Source organism: Tachyglossus aculeatus, chromosome X4, assembly GCF_015852505.1.
Source record: "Tachyglossus aculeatus isolate mTacAcu1 chromosome X4, mTacAcu1.pri, whole genome shotgun sequence".
Taxonomy (NCBI): Eukaryota; Metazoa; Chordata; class Mammalia; order Monotremata; family Tachyglossidae; genus Tachyglossus; species Tachyglossus aculeatus.
The window spans coordinates 59,316,208-59,338,260 of NC_052098.1; the positions used below are offsets into that span (position 1 = coordinate 59,316,208).

Sequence of the window (22,053 nt, forward strand, 5' to 3'; positions counted from 1 at the left end):
ATCACTGACTCTTTTTCACTGTGGCCCTTGGGGCAGTGTATCAGACCCCAAAAAAGATCATTAATGGGTGTTTATAATTCAGATATGCACACAGTCCCATCTACCACAAGAATGAAGTATATATTGTAAACTCCCCACTTGATTGAAAGCTCTTCGTGGGCAGGGATTACATCTAGCAATTGTATTATATTCTCCCAAGCACTTAGTACAGTGCTGTTTGTACACAGTAAGTGCTCAGTAAATAGCACGGATTGATATAAGTGCTAAGCATGGTGTTGTGTCTGCGTGAAATTGAGGAAGGCCTGCCAGAAGAGGTGGGATCTTCGGAGACCTTTGAAGATGGGAGGGAAGGAGGAACAGCATGAGCAACAGCGTCTCCGACAGGAGAGCCAAGCGAGGTGTGGTTAGAAGATGAGCTGGGGATGGAGAGTGGTCATCAGTGGTATTTCATCAGTGGTACTTACTGAGCGCTTACTATGTGGAGAACACTGTACTAAGCATTTGGGAGAGTTCGATAGAACAGACTTGATAGACTGGTTCCCTGCCCACAGTGAGTAGTTAGAGATGTATGTAGAGTGCAAGCTGGAGAGTCAAGTCGAGGGCGGTAGATGGTGGGCAGCCTTATTCAGAGGAACATGGCTCACCATTGGACGTTTTAGAGCAACGGAGCTTTTCGAGCAACGAGAAGATGACCCGTGGAGCAACGTGGAGTACGGACTGAAGTAGGGAGAGGCTGGGGACGGGGAGACTAGCGAAGAAATTGATACCGTGCCGTGATGTGTTATGATGCCATACTATCAATTTTGAAGTCACTCAATCAGCTCTCCCCTCTCCAACCTCACCTTGCTGATCTCCTACTACAGCCCAATCCTCACACTTCGCTCCTGTAGTGCCAGCCTACTCACTTTACCTCGATTTCGCCTATCTCGCCACCAGCCCTTTGCCCACATCCTCCCTCTGGCCTGCAGGTCCCTCCCCATCCCGTATCCAACAGAACACCTCTCTCCCCACCTTCAAAGCCCTCCTAACATCCCATCTCCACCAAGAGGCCTTCCCCTCTGTGTCTTGGCTCTGTTCCCCTAAAGTACTTGATATTCCCCCCACCTTCAGCCCCACGGCACTCAAGTACAGATCCTTACACCGCCATTTCCCCTTTCTGTAATTTTGTTTGAAGTCTGTCTCCCCCTCAAAGATTGTGTCTGCCAACTCTACCGTATTACACATTCCCACGCTCTTAGTACAGTAAGAAGCAGCGTGACAGGGGATAGAGCACGGGCCTGGGAGCCAGAAGGACCTGGGTTCTAATCCTGGCCGTGCCTCTTGTTTGCTCTGTGATCTTATGCAAGTCACCTCACTTCTCTGTGCCTCAGTTACCTCGTCTGCAAAATGGGGATTAAGACTGTGAGCCCCATGTGGGACAGGGACTGCATCCAACCTGATAACCTTGTGTGTAACCCAGTGCTCTGAACAGTGCTTGGCACATGGTAAGTGCTTCACAATTGCCATCATTATTATTACTCCACACACAGTATGCGCTCAATAAATACCATTGATTGAGTCCCCTTTGCAGCATAGTGGCTTTCTTTTTAATGAAAGTTGGAAAGTATCAGGCAATGAACAGTCTAGCATGTAATACTACACATTGCAGCAGTAAAGAAACTGCTTATCGGCTTTAAAGCCATCAGTCACCTTGCCCGCTTCTCTAAGGCCAACCTACTCACCGTACCTCCGTCTCATCTATCTCGTCACTGACCTCTCACCCACATCCTGCCACAGGCCGAGATCAACCTCCCTCCTCATATCTGACAAACGGTCACTCCCCACTTTCAAAGCCTTATTACAGGCACATCTCCTCCAAGAGGTCTTCCCTGACAAAGCCCTCATTTCCTCTTCTCATTCATTCATTCAGACATATATATTGAGCGATGACTGCAAGCAGAACACTGTACTAAGCGCTTGGAAAATACAATTCGGCAACAGAGACAATCCCTACCCAACACCGGGCTCACAATCTCCTCCTACTCCCTTCTGTATTACCCTGGCACTGAGATTTGTCCCCCTTATTCACCCCACCCTCAGCCCCACAGCAGTTATGCATGTATTGATTTATATTAATATCTGTCTCACCCTCTAGACTGTCTATTTTGTTTTGTTGTCTGTCTCCCCCTTCTAGACTGTGAGCCTATTGTTGGGTAATGATTGTCTCTATCTGTTACTGAATTGTACATTCCAAGCGCTTAGTACAGTGCTCTGCACACAGTAAGCGCTCAATAAATACGACAATGAATGAATAAGCTTGTTGCGGGCGGGGATCGTGTCTGCCAACTCTCTTACATTGTACTGTCCCAAGTGCTTAATACCTGCTCTGGACACAGTAATTGCTCAATAAATATGATTGATTGACAATAATGTACCAAACAGCCACCTATCACCGAGAATTAAATGCCTTCTTAAACTGCCTGACTGGATTCCAGTGAGTAAATTTCGGCACTGGGAGAATTGGGTTCATTATATGTACTAATAAAACTCCTACTCCTGAAACCTAACAAGACTGACTCTATTTTGGTGAAGATGCCCACCTATCAAAGACATGGGAACCCGATGGAATGACTTTAAAAAACTATCAAAGAGAACAGTAAGAACATCTATTTGACCAGTGGATTATCTACCAGTTGTTGGATTGATGTTCATGTGGAATTGAAATGGGAGCAACTCAAATAAACTAATAAATTATATTAACTTTTAGTTACTGCATATTGTGGAGGATGATGCTATAACCTGACTAAAAGATATTTTGCCCTAATGATATAGTGAGACATATAAACCGCTATTAATTCTCAGTAAGAATGCTATATCCTCAGTGGAAATGATGTCCGGCAGATACAATAATGCCCCGTTGATTCCATATGTAATAACTGAGGTGCTTTTGCGTTGTAGCACTAAAGCCAAAACCAACACAATCTCACGGCTAGGTGATATGGTCTTAGCATGTGACTCTTCAATAATTGTTTTTAATGGGCTTCCAAGGCTGTATTACAACTCAGACAAAAGCACTAATAAAGAACGAAACCCCCTGCTAGAACCTTGCATCCTTTCAACTGGCTTTCTTATTCCATCTGAGTATTCAGTATTCTAACTGATAATTACAAGGGCAATTTGCCTTTTTGACCGGGTTTTTGCCACGCAGGTATTTTCTGGGCTTGTGACCCATTTCAGGTCGATGTAAAACATTTAGAATGGCCTTAAAAAAGGAAAACCTTGGGACTTGTTTGGCTCCCTGGAATATTCGCTAGTAAATGTAATCGGACTTCAGTTCTGTTCATTTACTGACTTTCCCAGCTTCACCAGAGATTTGTGCTCAGTTTTCAGAATGCCTACGGAAGCCTGCGGGCTTGGTATCATGTAGGTCGTGGGTGCATATAGGGATATAGATTTGTGTCCCTAAAAATATTTAGCTAAAATATTCACGGATTCGTATACATATGTATCTTCCTCCTCTTTTGTCCCCTCCCCTAACATTCATCTGCCACATCCTCCTCCCGCTCTCCTATCCCCGATCCTACATCCAATCTTGTGGCTCTTTCCCGTCCACGTCCTGAAAGGATTCTTTGTAAAACTAGGCCATTTGTCCATCATTGTTTGGGGTCCAAACAGTGGTAAAATACCCTGTCACCGATCCAGAGTGCTGTGAATGGCAGCTCCTCTCTGGACAATTGGCGGAGGTGCCTAGAAATATTCCTGAGAGGATTATTTAACCTTTCAATTTAGAGGGCACAAAGCCCGGCTGATTAATGAACTTTCTGATGGGTGCCGATAAGCGGATCTATTTCTTTATTTCCCCTAAAAGTGATTCCTTCTCCTGCCTCATATTACTATAATCTTAAACATAAAATGTGGCAAATAGATTAAAAAACAGCACTAAAGAGTTTATCTTGCTGGCAAACTGAAGGAGCTAAATTAAAATTGGTAATGAAAGCAGTGGCTGAGCCCTGTATATGGTTTTTAAATGTGCTGTGTATTTTGAAGAGACTTATTCTCCAGCCTGCCTGGTAATGACTGCTTTTGGTGCACAGTTCGGGGCTGGCTTCTGTTATCCCCCCCCCCACCCCCCCAAAAAAAATGAGTTGTGTTATCTGGATGACTGCAGACACATATGCATCCCCCTTTCTCACTGCATGGGCAGACAAGGTCGATAGCATTACAAGGTATTTGTGGCAGTGCTTGTTTCAGTTTTCAGAGCTGCCAGTTTCCAGCCAGATTTGAATTACAAAAGAAGAAGCTGGCATGAAAATTGAAAGGGTTTATCGGCTAGTCTGAAGCCTCATAGCACATTGCTTATTTATGCAGTCCATTTGCACCAGGAAATATAAAAAGGAAATACATTTTAAAAATAAGGTCATAAAGACCCAGATATGTTGAAGATGGCAAATAAAATAGAGATACCTATAATATCTTTCCAGGAAACGATTTCACTTAATGTTGCACATTACTTCAGAGGAGCAGTTATGTTGCTGCCATAAATTTGTGCATTTGTGTCACTATATAGGTAGTCTCTGGGGATTAAAAAGGAAGCCTTCTCTAACTTACTTGAAAATTAAAATAGAAGACCAGTTGTGTAGGTGAAGAGCTACATTGGAAAAAGTTGGTATTTGATGTACTGCCCTATTTAAGTAACATTTTTGTCATTCCCTGTAAAATAAACCATGGACATATGAATAAATGCCACCATCTTTGGAGAAAATGGGGATGTTCTTCAAGCCGTGAAGATTTTGGAGCACTCAAGAAGCGAATTACTCTTATCCTTACTATCTTCCATATACACGCATTGTTCACTGCTTCCTCTTTTTGGTCCGTCCTCTGAAAAGGAGGTCCTAAGAGTAATATATTTACTACTTCCTTTCCCTAACGGGAAGGGCTTTTCTTAGTGCTCTAAGCTATAAACAAGAAGAATGTCCCTTTTAACCCAGTTTCACTAGACAATTTGCATCTATTTAAAATGTCATAGGGGTTTATATAAATTGTCATGGGGGTCTCAAATATAGTCTTTGAGACCAGTTTGAAAAACTACAATTGAGCTCACCGTGTCTACTTGAATGTTTATCTCTTTCATTTTCAAACCTTATACATAATAATAATGATATTTGTTAAGCGCGTACTATGTACGAAGCACTGTTCTAAGCGCTGGGGGTGGGGGGGATACAAGGTGATCAGGTTGTCCCAAATGGGGCTCACGGTCTTAATCCCCATTTTACAGATGAGGTAACTGAATCACAGAGAAGTTAAGTGACTTGCCCAAAGTCAAAAACCCATGACCTTCAATACTTAAGAGTGGAGAGGAGGCGAGGGTAGAGTTAGTTATATTGGGCAGGTATCAATTTGGTGAAAGTGTATTCTTGCTCTGCTGTGAAGATAGCAGGGTTACTTCTATTTTGCAATTTATTTTTCAGGAAAAGAAATAACTCCTGATATTACCATGGACAGGATAGCCGTAGCATTTCCTACATTTAGGCAGCGCTGAACAACTTTTGTATGTTTGTGCAACCTAATTGCTTTATGTAGGGTTTTTTTGGAACAGATAAAATATTGAAAGTATGTGTCCTGTATGCTAATCATGTGCTGTACATTTTTTCATGAATTTTCATAAGGAATTTTTTTTTACGTAGCATGTGTGTGGCTTAATGATATAATCACTCGATAGACTGGAAAAATGCTCCAAAGGGGACGTTCCGGTCGGTTGTGTACATAATATATGTTTCAGAAATCTGCCTAATTAAGGAATTACCCAATGAATTAGAAGTCTATCAGGTACATGACATGATTTTAAAAAACCAAAACATTATACGTACATCATTACACAAAAGCTTTCAAAGGCCATTTTTTGATATGGGAGACGTTTCTGGCATTGTCCACTGGAATGCAGTTAGAATTACGGTTTCCCAGAAAAAAAATCATCTCTATTCTGAAGCAAAGCTTAATGCTAACTCCACAGTTCTTGGCCAGTGGAAATCTCCCCCATCAAAGAGTGGCAAATGAGGAGAATATCACCTTTTTCCATCTAGATATTTGTTGGCACACAGGTTAAAGGAGTTTGCTAAGGCCACAAAGAAAATTGATGTTGAGTTTGGCATAATACACCGGTGTTTGTGGCTCCCAATTCTGTGGTCAGACCACCTCACTGTAGTTATTATGGGTTTTAAGGCTGAAATTACAACAGAAAGGAAGCGAAGCTGAGGATGTCATCCTTCATTTGCCCAGCCTTGCTACTTAGTTGCACAGAAATGTTTATATTAGACCACCGTGCATATTGGATCCAGTGTACAAGAAAGCTGAACTGCCCAAACCTTTTCACTTTCACGCCTACATTCAATTTTCTGTATTAAATTCAGAACGGATCCAGTGTACAAGAAGGCCCTCTAGACTGTACGCTCACTGTGGGCGGGGAATGTGTCTGTTATACTGTTATAGTGTTACTCTCCTAAGCACTTAGTACAGTGCTCTGCACACAGTAATGGCTCAAGAAATATGGTTTACTGACTGACTGAACTGCCAAACCTTTTCACTTTCAGGCCTAAATTAAGTTTTATATATTGTTTGCTTGTATTTAATTTAGAATGTAAATATTAAATAAAATTTAAAGAAGGAAAATAAAAGTATTCCTGCTCTCCTCCCCTTTACCCCTTCTCCCCTCCCTCCCAAAGAAATCACCAAAATTTGTTTGTAAAACTAAATATAATGTTTAGCAAAGCAGAACCAATCCCTGTAAGAAGTGTCCTTAAGAGCAACGTGGGTGGGTGTTTTACAAATAGACTTTGACCTTGGTTTCAATTAATAATTGGATATTAGAAGGCAGTTGCAACTTTTCACATTTTATTCAACTCTCAAAACAGTGCCATTGGGCCGTTATGGCTAACAGGTTTTGGTGATTGAATATTTTGACATACAAGATTTGGGGTTGGATGGTATTTTCTCAAGAAATAAAGTGGGGTCTGTTGGTTTTATTAAGGTTCTTGAGCATGCTTTCAAGAAATTCTGTATTCTTTGAAAGAAGAAGTCTCTGAAAATTCTTTAAAAGAAGGCTATTTCAACATTAAAATAAAAACTATTCGAGATGTTGGCTCTGTAGTGAAAATGCAAGTTTGAAAATGCAGCTAAGCGCGCTCCAGTGGTTCGAACTTTGCCCCATAAGGCTATACTTGACGGCATATATTTGTATGGAATAGAATAGAAGACATTCAGGTCTACCAGATTTTAGGTAGGTGTACGGTGTGGTTTATGCATCTAAGCATATACTTTGATCCATAACTACATGTATGTGTAGAGAAATAAATCCGTTTTGTGTTCTTGAGAGTCGAAAATTCTCTTTAATTAGCGAAATGGATTGCATACTCTGGGTAGTAATGAGCTTGCAAGCCCTCATTGGATCAAAGTCAGTTTAGATAAGGGCAGCTCAAGGTCACAGAGGGAGCTGCCCAGCAGGTTCATTTGCATAAAAAATTACTCTTAGAAATGGGCCACTGAGGCAGCCCTGGCGTTTTGATCTCTTGGCCTTTGTCATGGAGATTCCTTGTAGAGAAGGAAGGAAGGCCAGTGTCCCAGATAATGATTAACTGTTTTAATGGCATTCATTCATTCATTCGGCACTAACTACTCATGCAGAAAAAAGGGTTATGTAAAATGACATTAGAAGAAAATCATTTGTAATCGTTGCATCGGGCTGCACTTTGAGGAGACATTAGGAGTAAATCCGTGGCGTGGTAGGCTTATGCTTTATCTTCTGATATTTACTGAGTTTACTGGTGCATGAAAAGCTTTCAGCAAGAATAGCAGATGGGATGGACCTTTCATAGGTAATGCTATCTACCAGGTTATTACTTCTATATATTGATAGTAAAGTAATCTCCAAGATATCACCCTACAAATATAGATTATTTAAATGTTTGTAACAAAAAAAAACTCATAACATTGGGGAGCTTCTTTCGCGAATGCTTCATTTTATACCCATTGGATGCTCTTCTGAACCTTTAAGTGAAAATAGCTACAAAAACACTTAGTGCGTTCTCTGGAGTTCGGTTCCGTGCAAACACTACCTACGTAAGAAGGAAGCTTTTCCCGGTGTACTCTGTATGTCTAGGTTGACCAGGTCCATGCGCAGTTCAGATACAGATGAAATCTGGGTAGAGGGGAGACAGGTTTTAGTGGGTTCTAATGCAGGAAAGGGGTTTGACGAACTAATAATGTGATCGAATGTGAAATTGAAGTTTCTACCACCATATTCGGTTAAATGCCAGTCAGAAACCTGGCAGTGAGTAATCTCAGGTCATATTGGAGATCACATAGAAAATGAATAGATGCCAGCAACAAAGCCCACAGTGCCCAACAACGTAAATTCACCATTACGTTGTACATGTGCAGTTTAAGGTTAGCTCATAGGCTACAACCTGTACTCTGTAAACCATTCGCTGGGTTTTCAATATTCTATTCCAGTACAGAGGTGTCCTCTTATTAGGTACAATCTATGCTGATCTCATTTCACTCTTCTTATTTTGTGCCATTTATTTTGAAAAGTGTGTGTAGACAGCATTTACCCTGTCTCGAAGACATTAATCGTGGTGAAACATGTTGGCATCTCAATGTAAATGACACCACTATTTTTTTTTTTCTTAATAAGGGAAAATTTCACCTGGTGACCTGATTCAGGTATGCACCCAGGTATTTCCATCAAGGCAGGAACTTGTGAACAGTGGAGTTGAACATGGGGTTAATTTCATATCATTTACTTGATAGAAAAATTGGCACAAGAAAGGTAAACGGGACTGAAGAAGAGTTTCTTTATGTCCTAAGTTTAAGTGCTTGCTGACGCAGAAAGATACTTAATTATTAAGGTCGATTCTCCCAATACAGTTACATATTTACAAGCATCAAAATAAATAATTGATTGTACATTTGAATAAACCTGTACATAATAGGAATTTGTACATATAAACATGTACATAATAGTATTGGTTAAGCGCTTACTATGTGCCAAGCGCTGTACTAAGCACCGGGTGAGATTCAAGACCCATGTGGGTCGCAGTCTAAGTAGGAAGGAGAGCTGGGATCGAATCCCCATTTTGCAGCTGGGGGAACTACTAAGTGACCGCCCAAGGTCACCCAGCAGGTAAGCATATGCATAAATGCTGAGGATGAGTAAGAGCCATTACCCTTGATGCCACTGCTGTTGGCTGATGGCAGCAGCACCTCAGGCAGCTGGGGAATGGAATGGCTCAACGCCAGAACAATCATCATCATCATCGACACTGTGGTATTTGTTAAGCGTTCACTCTCTGCCAAGCACTATACTAAGCGCCGGGGTAGATACAAAATAATCAAGTCCCACCTGGGGCTCTCAGTCTTAGCAGGAGGGAGAACAGGGTTTGAGCCCCCATTTTGTAGATGAGGGAACTGAGGCACAGAGAAGTTAAGGTCGCACAGCAGGCAAGTGGCCGAGCGGGGAGCAGAACTCACCGTCTTGGCTCCAAAGGGGAGGGTGAGCTAGCCGTGACTCTCTTTCCTACCCAAGAAGCTGTGGGGGCAAAGCTAACCCGTGTCGTGCCCGGAATGCTAAGTCTCCGTGAACCTATACTTAACATGTGGTAAATTAGAATCTGTTTCAGAACCTCGGGAAAAGTAAGGTGAAGTTCCTTTACCTGCCCTATACGTGCCGTGAAGGTAATGATGAATGTCACTTAACAATTGTTTCGTCTTTACTAGCGTAATTCAGAGAAGTCGTAATACGGTTCTGAGTCTTTGCAGGAGGCTGCGGAAGTAGAAGCTTGTCTCGCTGACTCTGGTTGAACAGCAACCTTCTTCTTAGAGCACTTTGCAGCAGGTGAACTCCTCAACGCTTCTGCGCCCCTTTGAGCTCCTCTCTCCGTTAGGGTCATCTTCTTCAATCATATTTATAAGTTTGTCTGCTTTCTTGAAAATTGATGCAAGATTTTCTAATCCCCAGATTATAGCTGGTGGTGGAGGAGCCATAACTACTTCATCTCTTTTGGCATCTTGCAGTGCTGCATTGGACTGTCGAAGGTTGATGTGGTCCTTATTGGACAACGATCCCTCCGAATGCGATGCAGTTAACTCATAAACATCGGCCGCATCCATTTCTAAGTTAAGTTGACTTCCCCAGCTTCAGCAACTTTCTGGCCATCGGCTCAGGGGTCGATCAGTCAGTTGTTAAGCGCCTACTGTGTGCAGAGCACTGTATTGAGCGCTTGGGAGAGGACAGTGGACTGTAGTAGACACGATCCCTGCCCTTGAGGATCTTGCAGTCTAGTGACAAACATTACAGGTTGGTATCCACAGACTACCGCTCTCCCCACCTTCAGAGCCGTACGAAAAGCACACCTCCTCCAAGAAGCCTTCCCTGACTGGGCCCCCATTCCCCCTACTCTCTCTCCCTTCTGTGTCCCCTGTGTACTTGGGTCTGTACCCTGGCAGCAGTCGATTGGGTCGAAACTTGTCGGAAAGTTTTCGCAGAGGAACAATGTTGTACCTGTGTGATTTGTCCCCTAATCAAGGTTCCATTTATGCCAAAATGACCCACAATTGTGTAACGAATTATAGGCGATTCATATAATTGCATTCATGTCAGTAAGGCAGCTGAATATTACTTTGTTGGAAGTGAAATGGACATGTCAGCCCTCCCCGGTGACTCTGCTTGGTGACAAGGTAACTTTCCTAACCTCTACCCCTCTTCCACACCTCCTGCCCCTCTCTTTAAGCTTTCCTCCCGTCCCCCCGCCCACCACCCAGGTGCCCCCTCTGCGGCTCTTGGAATTGTGTCCCCGTTTCCCTACAGCTCCCACACACAGCCCTCCCCGGCACCTCATCCCCTACTGCCCGCACCCCCAAAGCTAGTGCTGTAAAGGCGGCCAGTGTCATAAAGCCAAAGCTGAAATGGTGTAAATTTAGAAACGTGTGTGCCATTCAAGTTAAGCCTGATTATGCAGTCATTTGTGATAACTCCTTGGGGGAAAGGGCTCCCACAGCTGTGTGAGCTGGACGCCCAGCCTTGCTCATGCCAGGTCTCTGACAGATTGAGTGTTTCCAGTTAGGCCTGAAAAAGACTCAGAGTGACGATTTTCTGGCTCGTGAGGAGGTCCTTGAAGGCTGGCCCCTCCCAATCCCTGCCCCTACTGAAATCCCGGCATATTCGTATACATACACATATGGTGAGCGCTGAAATATTAACGGGTGACATTTGATGTAGAATTGCTGTGGATCACTGAAAGAAAAAATTAAATATTAATATCTTTTGGGAGCTGGCTAGGCTGATAGAAAGATATTTGACACTTCGTGTACCCCCAAAAGTCACATCAGTTGACTTTTTTCCAGAATGAGAACGAAACCCAAATGAGGACCTGTGCTAAGTGTTTTGCTTAACAAGCTTTTAAACATGCATATTTGTATCATGGGCTTCCGGCAACACCATGGAGGCCGTTGTTAGCCAACTTCTTTGGTATTGGGGTTAAAATTCATTTAAAGCAAATATGTTCATGGGCCAGATTTCCTGAAGGGAGATTTGTTGAAATTCATGGAAGTAACATTAAAAAATTAATCTCGCAATATTAATGATAATAACAATAACAGCATTTGTTAAGCGCTTACTATGTGCCAAGCATGGTATTAAGCTCAGGGGTAGATGCAGGGTAATCAGGTCAAACACAGGCCCTCCTTAGGCTCACAGTCAAAGTAAAAAGGTAAATGGGTATTGAATCCCCAGAGGAAACCGAAGCAGAGAGCAGTTAAGTGATTTGCCCAAGGTCACACAGCTCACAAATGTTAGATCCGAAGTTAGCATCCCGGTCCTCCCACTTCCAGGCCCATGTTCTTTCCACTGGGCCACACTGCTTCCCTTTTATAAGTAACTACAATAGCAGAAATGAATTCATAAATGACTGCAAAGGGCATGCCGGAATTCGTTTTCACTTTTAGAATTTAAGGAGAACACTGAGGATGTTTCACCTGTAGTTCTGTGTGCAGGCCACACATTGGACAAGACTGATATAGATGATGAAGTAAACTATTTCTTAAATGTAGTGGCTTAAAAGCAATCTGTAGTTGTAGAAATCCCATTGTGTGGTGTGGTGTGATGTAATTCACCCGTGCCCTCAGTGCTTCACTTCAAGTTTCTTAATCGCTCTTTCCGTGATATAGAATTATGGATGTGGTGGATACTGGTGGAAAGCAGGGAATTGTTATGTAGGTTTTCATAAATGGACAACTGATAACACCTGAAAAATATCTTCTGAAATCTGGCAGGAAGGTTGGCCCAAACAGTTCAACAAGGGTTAATCCCCATCCAGCAAACACCAAGAGTATGAATTCTCTACATCTCAGGAAGACTGTCTCCATTTTCGTGTTCAAAATATTCCATAATTCCATGAACTGTCTGGAAGCAGAGTACACAATGAAATCTTCAAGCCCATAGCTGAATCTGAGCTATTTTGGGGTGCCAAAATGCTGTACACTGGCCAGTAGAGAAGCAGCATGCCTCAGTGGAAAGAGCCCGGGCCTTGGAGTCAGAGGTCATGGGTTCAAATCCCGGCTCCGCAAATTGTCAGCTGTGTGACTTTGGGCAAGTCACTTAACTTCTCTGAGCCTCAGTTACCTCATCTGTAAAATGAGGATGAAGACTGTGAGCCCCCCCGTGGGACAACCTGATTACCTTGTAACTTCCCCAGCGCTTAGAACAGTGCTTTGCACATAGTAAGCGCTTAATAAATGCCATCATTAATAAAGGCCCAAAAGAGCTGAGTGGGCTGGCAGATGAGTTTCAGTGCAAGCAACTGTAAAATAAGAAACCAATGGGAAAGAATGCATACCACAACTCTGTGATGATGGGCTCTGAGTTTTCAGTCACTGTTGAAATAAAATACTTTGGTGCTACTGTTGACTGTGCTCTTAAATATTGGGTTAATTCATTCAATCATATTTGTTGAGCGCTTACTGTGTGCAGAGCAATGTACTAAGCGCTTGTTAATGTTAATGTGGAGCAACAGCCCAAAAGACCAACAAGAGTGTTGGGCATCATCCAAAATGATATTGAACAATAAACAAAAGGCAGAATTCTGCCATTATAGAAAACAATGATTTGTCCACACTTAGGATACAACGTGTGATTTTAAGTGCCTCATTTTAGGAAGGACATAATAGAACGAGAGAAGTGATGCAGAAGGACAGCCAAGTTGATCAGCAGAGTGGATAAATTTTCATTTTTTTTCCCATGGCATTTGTTAAGCACTTACTATGTGCCAAGCACAGTACTAAGCACTGATACAAGCTAATCAGATCGGACACAGTCCATCCCGGGGCTCACAGGCTTAATCCCCATTTTGCAGCTGAGGTAACCGAGGCAGGGAGAAGTTAAGTGACTCGTCCAAGGTCACACAGCAGACCAGAAGCGGACCTGGGATTAGAACCCAGATCCTTCTGATTCCCAGGCCCGTACTCTGTTCCCTAGGCCGTGCTGCTTCTCAAAAGTTCATTCTTTTCAGGCTGAAAATGAAGCCCAGAGGGCATGATTAAAGTTTACGAAATCATGAAAGATGTGGACAAGCTGAACGTGGAATTGCTGCTCACCCAATCCTACAGGAGCAGAATGAGAGGGCAGCCATCGAAGCTTGATTGTAGTGGCTTCAAAACACATGAAAGGAAACACCGTGTGCATGTGTAACTGAAAAGACCAATGTAGGACCCGAAGTCGCGGCCACATTGTGTGCTTAAAAGCAGCCCTTGTGTGGTGCTGTGTTTGCATTTGCCTCTTTTTCTCTTGTTCCGTAGAAGGCTTTTGCTCGAAAAGGACTGCTCCTTTCTGGATTGCAGTGAACCATCTCAGTGTATCTTCGACAACTGACTCCCAGTTTTCAGCTGGGCCGCAGCCTTGTCTGAGCCTTCATTTTACTCTGCTCTAAAAACACTTCCCCCACCCTCCTTGCTTTCGGTTTCCCAGTTTCAGCTCTCCATACAGCAGTCGTTTGGGTATCCTGCTGTCATCCATTCTCCTCACATATCCCTTCTGGTGTAGCTGTCTTGAGGTGAGTGTCGTTTCAGTACTAGGAGACTGACTTTGTGCCAGAACTTCCTTGTGATCCTGTCTCACCATTTGATGCCATTTGAGGCTGACCCGTAAGTGACGCTGATGGAACTGCCCGAGGAGCCGAATGCGGCCCCTGTGTGGGATCTGGGTCTGATCCACCACCTCGGTTTTCTTTAGACATCCTACTCCCTTAACACTCGGATGGTTTGGTGAAGCGGTTTCCAGCCATCTGCATACAGAGATTCTTGAACAACTGCCTCTTGGGCTTTGGATGATGCTCAAAGTCTGGTGAGTTGGAAGAATTTCCCGAAGATGCAGAAGCATATTCTTACACCTGCAATTGGGCCTCTTGTGCATCTTCCAGCATGGCTGCATATAGATGATGATGATGGCCTTTGTTAAGTGCTTACTATGTGCTAAGCACGGTTCTAAGCACTGGGGTGGGGGGATACAAGGTAATCAGGTTGTCCATCACAGGGCTCACAGTCTTAATCCCCATTTTATAGATGAGGTAACTGAGGCCCAGAGAAGTTAAGTAACTTGCCCAAAGTCACACAGAAGACAAGCGGTGGAGCCAGGATTGGAACCCATGGCCTCTGACTCCCAAGCCCGTGCTCTTTCCACTGAGCCACGCTGAATTGAACAGGACCGGACCCTGCCCTATTCCATTGACATTGGGAAATGGGATCCTTCAGGGCACCCCCGGCTCTGACCTGGCCAGCCACGTCCATCACGAAGCCATCTCAGGCCCTTTAATGGACTTTTCAGGGCAGCCAAATTTGCTAAGTAATTTCCAGAGCGCAGGTCTGCCGGTGACATTAAACACTTTCACCAGGTCTGTGAGAAGGGTGTAGAGGGCTTGGTGATGTTCCCTGCGCTTTTCCCGTAGCTACTGTGCGGCAAAGATCATGCCCGCCGTGCCCTGCCATGTGTCTGATTCCGAGAGTGTTCGGTCGGCGGTATTCTTTAGTAGCCGCTCCGGGAGGATCGGACATAGGACTTTGTGGGCAGTGGAGAGTAATGAAGTGCCTCAATAAGTGCCACAATCTGGCCTTTCACCTTTCTTTTTGAGGATGGTGGCATCTTTGCGATACCGTGGCAGTTCCTCGAGGGTCTGTAGATTGAGGATGAACTTGTAGATCTCAGCTTGTGTGCCATCGGGTCCAAAGGCTTCTCCATTTCTCCCTGTTCTGACTGCCACACCGCGACTTCGCCGATAGTTGAGATGGGGGCCGTGTCTTCACATTTTGTATGTTTCACATGGCCTCGTCTTCGGGAGCAGAAGGCATGTTGAGGAGAATGTTGAAATGTTCTTGCCATCCCTTTAGATTTCCCTCCTTGTCTGTGATGACCCTGGAATGGTCTTCGCTCTTCAGCGGTACTGGGCTGGCATCAACAGGGCCATATGATGTCTCTATCACTGTGTGTAGAAATTTGGGGTTTCAGGGCACTCAGCATAAGCCTGAATCATTTCGCTTTGGCATCCCATCACCGATTGTGCATTTTCCTCAGTTTGACTTGCATTTTGCAACACGGTTTTCCGAAAACCTCACTTCGGTCTGAGTTCTCAGGCGCCACGGAGGTGCTGCCCGCTCAGGTAGGGCTTTTGTCTCCAAGTCATTTGTGACGACTTGGCGACTTCTTTCGGCCGTGCTCGGTATCTTGACAGTTCCCTGGAAGACAACATCGTGGAGGCGTGCCCTTTCGTTGCATAGGTTGGGGATCACGGTTGGATTTTCTTGCTTCGGGAGAGTTGTGATGTTGCCGCAGGGCTCCACGTGAATGTCCGCAGGTTTAATGTGCTGCTGTTGGAATGGTTTGGAGGTCACTTTTCAACACAGTGGTTCTGAGGACAGTGTGAACTTGGAGCATTCGAGGTGATGTGCCTCATCCTCCCATTCTGCTCCACCTATGGCTGCTGCGATCTGCGCTTCTTTGAGAGCCCTCCAACTGACTATGATGAATCAGTACGAATCCACTTTTTAGATCGTGGATGCCTCCGTGATGTTTTTATTTTACGGGGCAGGCAGAAGGTGGTGTTTGTGATCACAAGATGGTATTTGGCGTGCTCAGCAAAAGTAAGACAAATTGTGGTATTTGTTAAGCACTGACTAAGTGCCATGCGCTGTACTAAGCACTGGGGTAGAGCCAAGGTAATCAAGTCGGGCACAGGTTCTGTCCCACCTGGGACTCACAGTCCAAGTAGGAGGGAGAACAGGTATTAAATCATTGTTTTACAGCTGAGGAAATTGAGGCAAAGAGAAGTTAAGAGAAGGCCATTGCTACTGAGTTGGCAGTCCTATGTGGCCCCATAACTTTCCTCCATCTGTTGGCATCACTTCTGCCTCTGTAATTGAAAATTGCCCTTTATGAATAGTTTATCTGATGGTACTGAGGAAAACTTTATTGAGTGGATTAGCAAGCCTATGGAATCGATTACCCCAGCACGTTTTGCAGGCTCGAAGTATCAGTAGGTCCAAGTAGTGTGTGGGTAAATTCACGGATGAGAGATCCATAATGGGTTACTGGAGGGAACGTTACGGATCTAGAAGAAAAAGTCAGGGATGATAGTACGGTAGGATGAGTGTTAAGGAAGCAACCATCTTTCTGGATGGCTCATCGGTCTGATCCAGATCGGGTACGAGTAATGACATGTTCTTCCAAACATCCTTCGGTGCTCTCATTGGAGGCAGGATATTGGGATGGACTGTTGCTCTGACAGTATGGCAATGCTAATGTTCTAAGGATGGTCCAGTGGAAAGAGCACAGCTCTGCCCTTGAGTAGCCACACTCTTACAATCTAATAGTTCTCCGTCAAATAGAGCTTTACAAAGAGACCGATTGGAAATGCCTAGTCAGAGAATTCCATTCCGTTCAGCAGGGCTATCGGGCTTGTACGGTTTTGTTTTCAGTGGATGCGTTTCCCTCATCTTATATCGGAGGAAGGAAGAACAGGGACTTGGGAGGAAATGAAACCTAGTGGGGTTGACTGAGGCTCTGTCGTAGATGGGTCCTCTTCTCCTGCCACAAATTCTGCTGGAAGGAAATAGATTATATTTTCCCTTGAGGTTGCAATCTGCTGATATGTCACTTTCATTAACTTACATGTTTCAGACCAGACCTGGACCTCCTAAGAAGCCCGAGACCTATTCTGGACGATCAGCCTTGGTGTATTGCTATAACTGCTCTCAGAAAGGCCATTATGGATTTGTAAGTAAAGGGTTTCTGGTTGACCAGTTTTTGTGCATAGTGGGAGCTCATAAGGGCTTTGTGCAGAGGAATGGTTGGGATTGTTGAAAGATAAAGAGAAAATGAATATATAAAGCAACTTTAAATATCCACTCTGCTGTCAGCTCCCAGAGAACACGTTTCAAATGCAATTCGGCATGTCAGTCAGAAACGAAAGTGGTCCACGAGTTACTGGATGCCATATGAGTTACTTGATGCTCTGCGCACAGTAAGTGTGTAATAAATGCGATTGAATGAATACGAGGCTCAAACACGTCACCTGTCCCGAGTTTTCCCAGCTTTGTGTCAGGTGGAGAATTTAGAAAAGCGCAAACTTGCAGTATGCCCACGTCCTGCCACTGGCCTGGCCCGCCCTCCCTCTTCGTAGCTACCAGTTACTCTCCTCACCTTCAGAGCCTTATGGGAGGCACATCTCCAAGAAGCCTTCCCTGCCTAAGCCCTCATTTCCTCTTTTCCCACTGGAGGTGTGCGGTGCATCCTTTCACTTCTCCTTGACTCAGTGACTTCTGATGGTCGGCGCTTTTCCGCAGCAGCTGACCTTTCACGCATTTTGCAAGCCCGGTTTTTCATCTTAAACCTGGCCTGCCGCCTTACATTCTTCATCCCTGCTGGGGTCACGCAGGACCCGACGCCTGTAATCCCTAGCTTCCCTCCTGTTCCCCCTAGGGCTGTTACCCACAGTCACATGTGGGTAACAGGGCTCTTATCCACATGGAGTAATGTGGCAAGTTCTGCAAAAGAGTAGCAGTTTCCCCATATGCCATTGACGTGGAAAATTCAGTAGGTTAATGGCAGTCTGTAATTTCAGTCCTGCTTTTAGTTCCCTGGAGTATTTTATTGTTCAGAGTGCCAGACAGTAGAAGCTGCTTAGTTTAGAAGGAAGAAAATCTGTCTAAAACACTATTATAATAATATAGTAATTAGGGAATTTGTTCAGTTCATTCATTCAATTGTATTTATTGAACGCTTACTGTGTGCAGAGCACTGTACTAAGCGCTTGGACAGTACAATTCGGCAACAGATAGAGACAATCCCTACCCAACAACGGGCTTACTATATGCCAGTCCTCGTACTTAGCACTGGGGTAGGGACAAGCTATTTAAGCCGGACACAGCCTGTGTCCCATCAGCTCTCTCCCTCCTAATTATCCACTCTTTCCCCACTTCACCCAAGCTTGCGATCTTCGTTCCTTTCCAGCTAACCTGTGCCTCATTCTTGTCCCACCTCCTTCATACCCGTCAAACCACTGCTCGTTCCAACTTCAAAGCCCTTCTATAATCACACGGAGGAGCAGCGTGGCTCAGTGGAAAGAGCCCGGGCTTTGGAGTCAGAGGTCATGGGTTCAAATGCCGGCTCCGCCACTTGTCAGCTGGTTGACTTTGGGCAAGTCACTTAACTTCTCTGGGCCTCAGTTCCCTCATCTGTAAAATGAGGATGAAAACTGTGAGCCCCACGTGGGACAACCTGATCACCTTGGAACCTCCCCAGCGCTTAGAATAGTGCTTTGCACATAGTGAGCACTTAATAAATGCCATCTTCATTATTATTATTATTATTATTATCATATCTCCTTTTCCGACGATTCTCCCATTTCAGCGCCACCTAAGCACATGGGTAACCCAACCCTCACCTTGGTAGCACTTCTATAAGTTTCTTTATATTCTATCGCTTCACCCTATCCGTGATTAATTTTAGTTGATATTTCCCCCACTAAGATCGTAAACCCCCTGAGGGCAGGAATAATGCCTAATTCTTTTGGACTCTCCCGAGCTTCGGCACAGTGCTCTGCACACAGTAGGTACTCAGTGAATACTGTGGATTGATTGATCGACTGACTGATATGAAAGACGGACTGTATACACTTCGCCACAGCTTAATTTTGTGCCTGGGAGAAGTAGATTGAGCATTTGACCCTGCCAGTGGCTTTCCCACCTAGTAGCTTTAACTCTCAGCTGCAAAGCTGCTATTCCCCTAAGGGAAATGAAGGGATCTGTGTTTTTGTGATGGCCTTATCTGTCTTCTTGAAGATGGTACTTGAATATTTTACTTTGTCCTCTCATTTCAAAAGATTGTTTGCAAGTGGATTTTTCAGAAGTATTCGAAGTACCGTAAATTGAAAGAGCAATCACAGTGAGACAGTCAACAGTCAAGCACCTAACAGTCCAACACTGACACAGCCAATTGCCATGGGTTCAGCCGTTGGAGCCAGACTGACCATTTTCAATCCCTAGACTCGGGTTTTGAGGATTCTCCCACTCAAGAAGCCGTCAAGGAAATCAGGATCTGTAGCCATAACTGCTTGTCAATACAGTTGGGGTGAAATTCCCAAATCTCCACTGAATCATGGGATTCCAAATAACTGAAAAATTGAGTAGTCGTGTTATGTGAGTCCAGGGCTTCTCTGTAATGACATTACGGACCACAATATTTGAACACGAATGCAACGTGATGTAGTGAGCTGCTTGATTTGAGAGAATTGTAATGTGAAATGTGATTTGCAGGAATGCACCGAAAGACGAATGTTCAGTGGAATATTCCCTGCTTCACCATTCATCTACTACTACGATGGGGAATATGACATCCGGAAGAGAGAGCAGAGGATAAAATGGAAAATGGAAGGTAGGGCATGTGACTTTTTTGCTCACTGTTTATACACTAATTCCTTAGCGTCTATGCAGTATGAAAAATTCACTCATTTTGAAAGGGCTGTTCATTTATGAAAATAGGTTTCTTTATACTCCAGGAAGGAATGCAGGCTTCCTAGACTACCTGAAATCAAGTTCGGTCCGTCCTGAGACTACTCTTCTCAAGTAAAATTCATTTTAGAAAATGTCTGGGAAAGCCTATTTTTTCTTGATATACTCTTAACCCTGTATGTTTTCCTTGGTCGTACTCATTCATATACATTTTCTGCTCTTTGTATCAGTGATTCCCCACCTTCTTTATTTTCAGGGCAGGGCTAGACACCCAACACAGGACATCCCTTCAAGGGCCTGGAGGAGAGGGCATGTTTGAATTTTCTTCAACCTCCATGGCCTTTCTCCAGGTCGGCCCAGAAAAGGGGGGTTTCTGTGGAAATAATAATAATAATTACCATAATTATGGCATTTGTTAAGCACTTCCTGTGTGCTAGGCACTCTACTAAGCGGTGGGTAGATACAAGATCAGTCAGGTCGGACACAGTCCTTGTCCCACACAGGCCTTGCAGACTAAGTAGGAGGGAGAACAGGCACTGAATCCTGATTTTACAGATGAGGGAACCATTCCAGAGAAGTGAGGCGACTTGCCCAGGCCTGGGCTCCTTCCTCTAGGCCACGCTGCTTCTCATATGTCACCTTTTACTTCTTGTGCCACTCTTTCACCCCGTGACACTTCCATACTGGAACCCCATCTTATCTCCAAAGTGTGCCGCTGAGAGAACACCCAGAGATAGTCTCTTTTGCGGCCACAGACTGTACCTTTTTGCCATCTGTCATCTCGCAATGCACGTCGTTGCCTAGGCGGGAGCCGGCCGAGAGCGCCACTAGGCATCATACTGAAAAGGAGTTCCGCCTCCTATTCTACTGACAATGGGACACCCTCTATCTTACCCCAACAGCTCACTTCCAAGTAGAAAGGAGAGTAGAAATAAAGCGCCTCCTTTCCCAAAACAAAGCTAGGTTCACTAGTAGTCTGCAACTGGTGAGCTAGCTATATACTTGTGGTGCCAAAACTTAAACCAGAAGAAATACTTATGAGAAAAAAATGAGACTCCAAAGCTTCGTGAGATCGAAATTGGAGCACTGCGAGTGGCCTGCTCTGTGATTTGTCCGAGATCAAGTCACTTCACTTCTGGGCCTCAGTCAACTCACCTATCAAGTGGAGATAACCTGCTCTCTGTATCTGTTAGGTTGTGAGTCCAGTGAGAGACAGGGACTGTGTCTGATATGCTTCTCGTGTACCCGGTCCAGTGCTTTGCACAGTGCTTGACACAGAGTCCATGCCCATGATGTACCTTTTTATAAAAATGCCAGCCAGCAGGAATGAGAAGTTGCTTTAAAGATGAAGTGAAACCCAATCTCCAACGATGTGGTGTAGCGGTGCCGTTGGAAGGTTATTATCATTATTATAATGGCATTTATTAAGCGCTTACTATGTGCAAAGGTTAGCACAGCAGTCAGACCAGCCTAGCGTGCATGGATCAGGAAAGCCTTTGGGAAGAATGAGATTGCTAAGAGGTTGCGGGGAGGGGGGGGAGGAGGAAATAGTGACCTGTTCCCTAAGCAGCAGGCTCATCATCACAGCTAGGAACTGTGTGAAATGGATTGTCGGTTGGGTGTAGGTCTTTTCAACCGTCCGTAGCATCCTCCTCAAAATTGAAGGTCAGTTGGGTGCATCCACGCAAATTGGTATTGTCCTTAAATGTATTTCTCCTAACAAATAGTTCATGGACTTAGGACAAAATTGGGTTCTCCCAATTCCATCTCAAGTCCAAATGTTATAAATTGGCACCAGTGTTCTCATGGGAACAGTGTTCTAAATGGGGGGAGTTTTCTAAATTGTTATGGTCATTTTGGAGTCTTAGTCTCATTTTCTAATGTTAGCAACCCTACCCAAGTTGGCGTTCTCCACCAAGGTAATGAGCAAGCCCTCAAAAGAAGTCCTTTTTGGGAAAATGAAATCATCACAAGCCTAGGATCAGTCCTTGAGGGACACTACTAACTCTCCAACAGTTAACTGACAAT

General features: G+C 44.3%; 1 protein-coding gene across 2 annotated transcripts in view; it reads left to right on the forward strand.

Moving 5' to 3' along the window:
* The window catches only part of ZCCHC7 (zinc finger CCHC-type containing 7), a 206,699-nt gene that overhangs the window by 182,563 nt on the left and 2,083 nt on the right, over positions 1 to 22,053 (forward strand). For both annotated transcript variants that reach the window (XM_038769645.1, XM_038769646.1), the window contains 2 exons: positions 17,195 to 17,290; positions 19,831 to 19,948. In XM_038769645.1, coding sequence (XP_038625573.1) covers positions 17,195 to 17,290; positions 19,831 to 19,948 — 214 coding nt within the window. The remainder of the gene's footprint in view (positions 1 to 17,194; positions 17,291 to 19,830; positions 19,949 to 22,053) is intronic.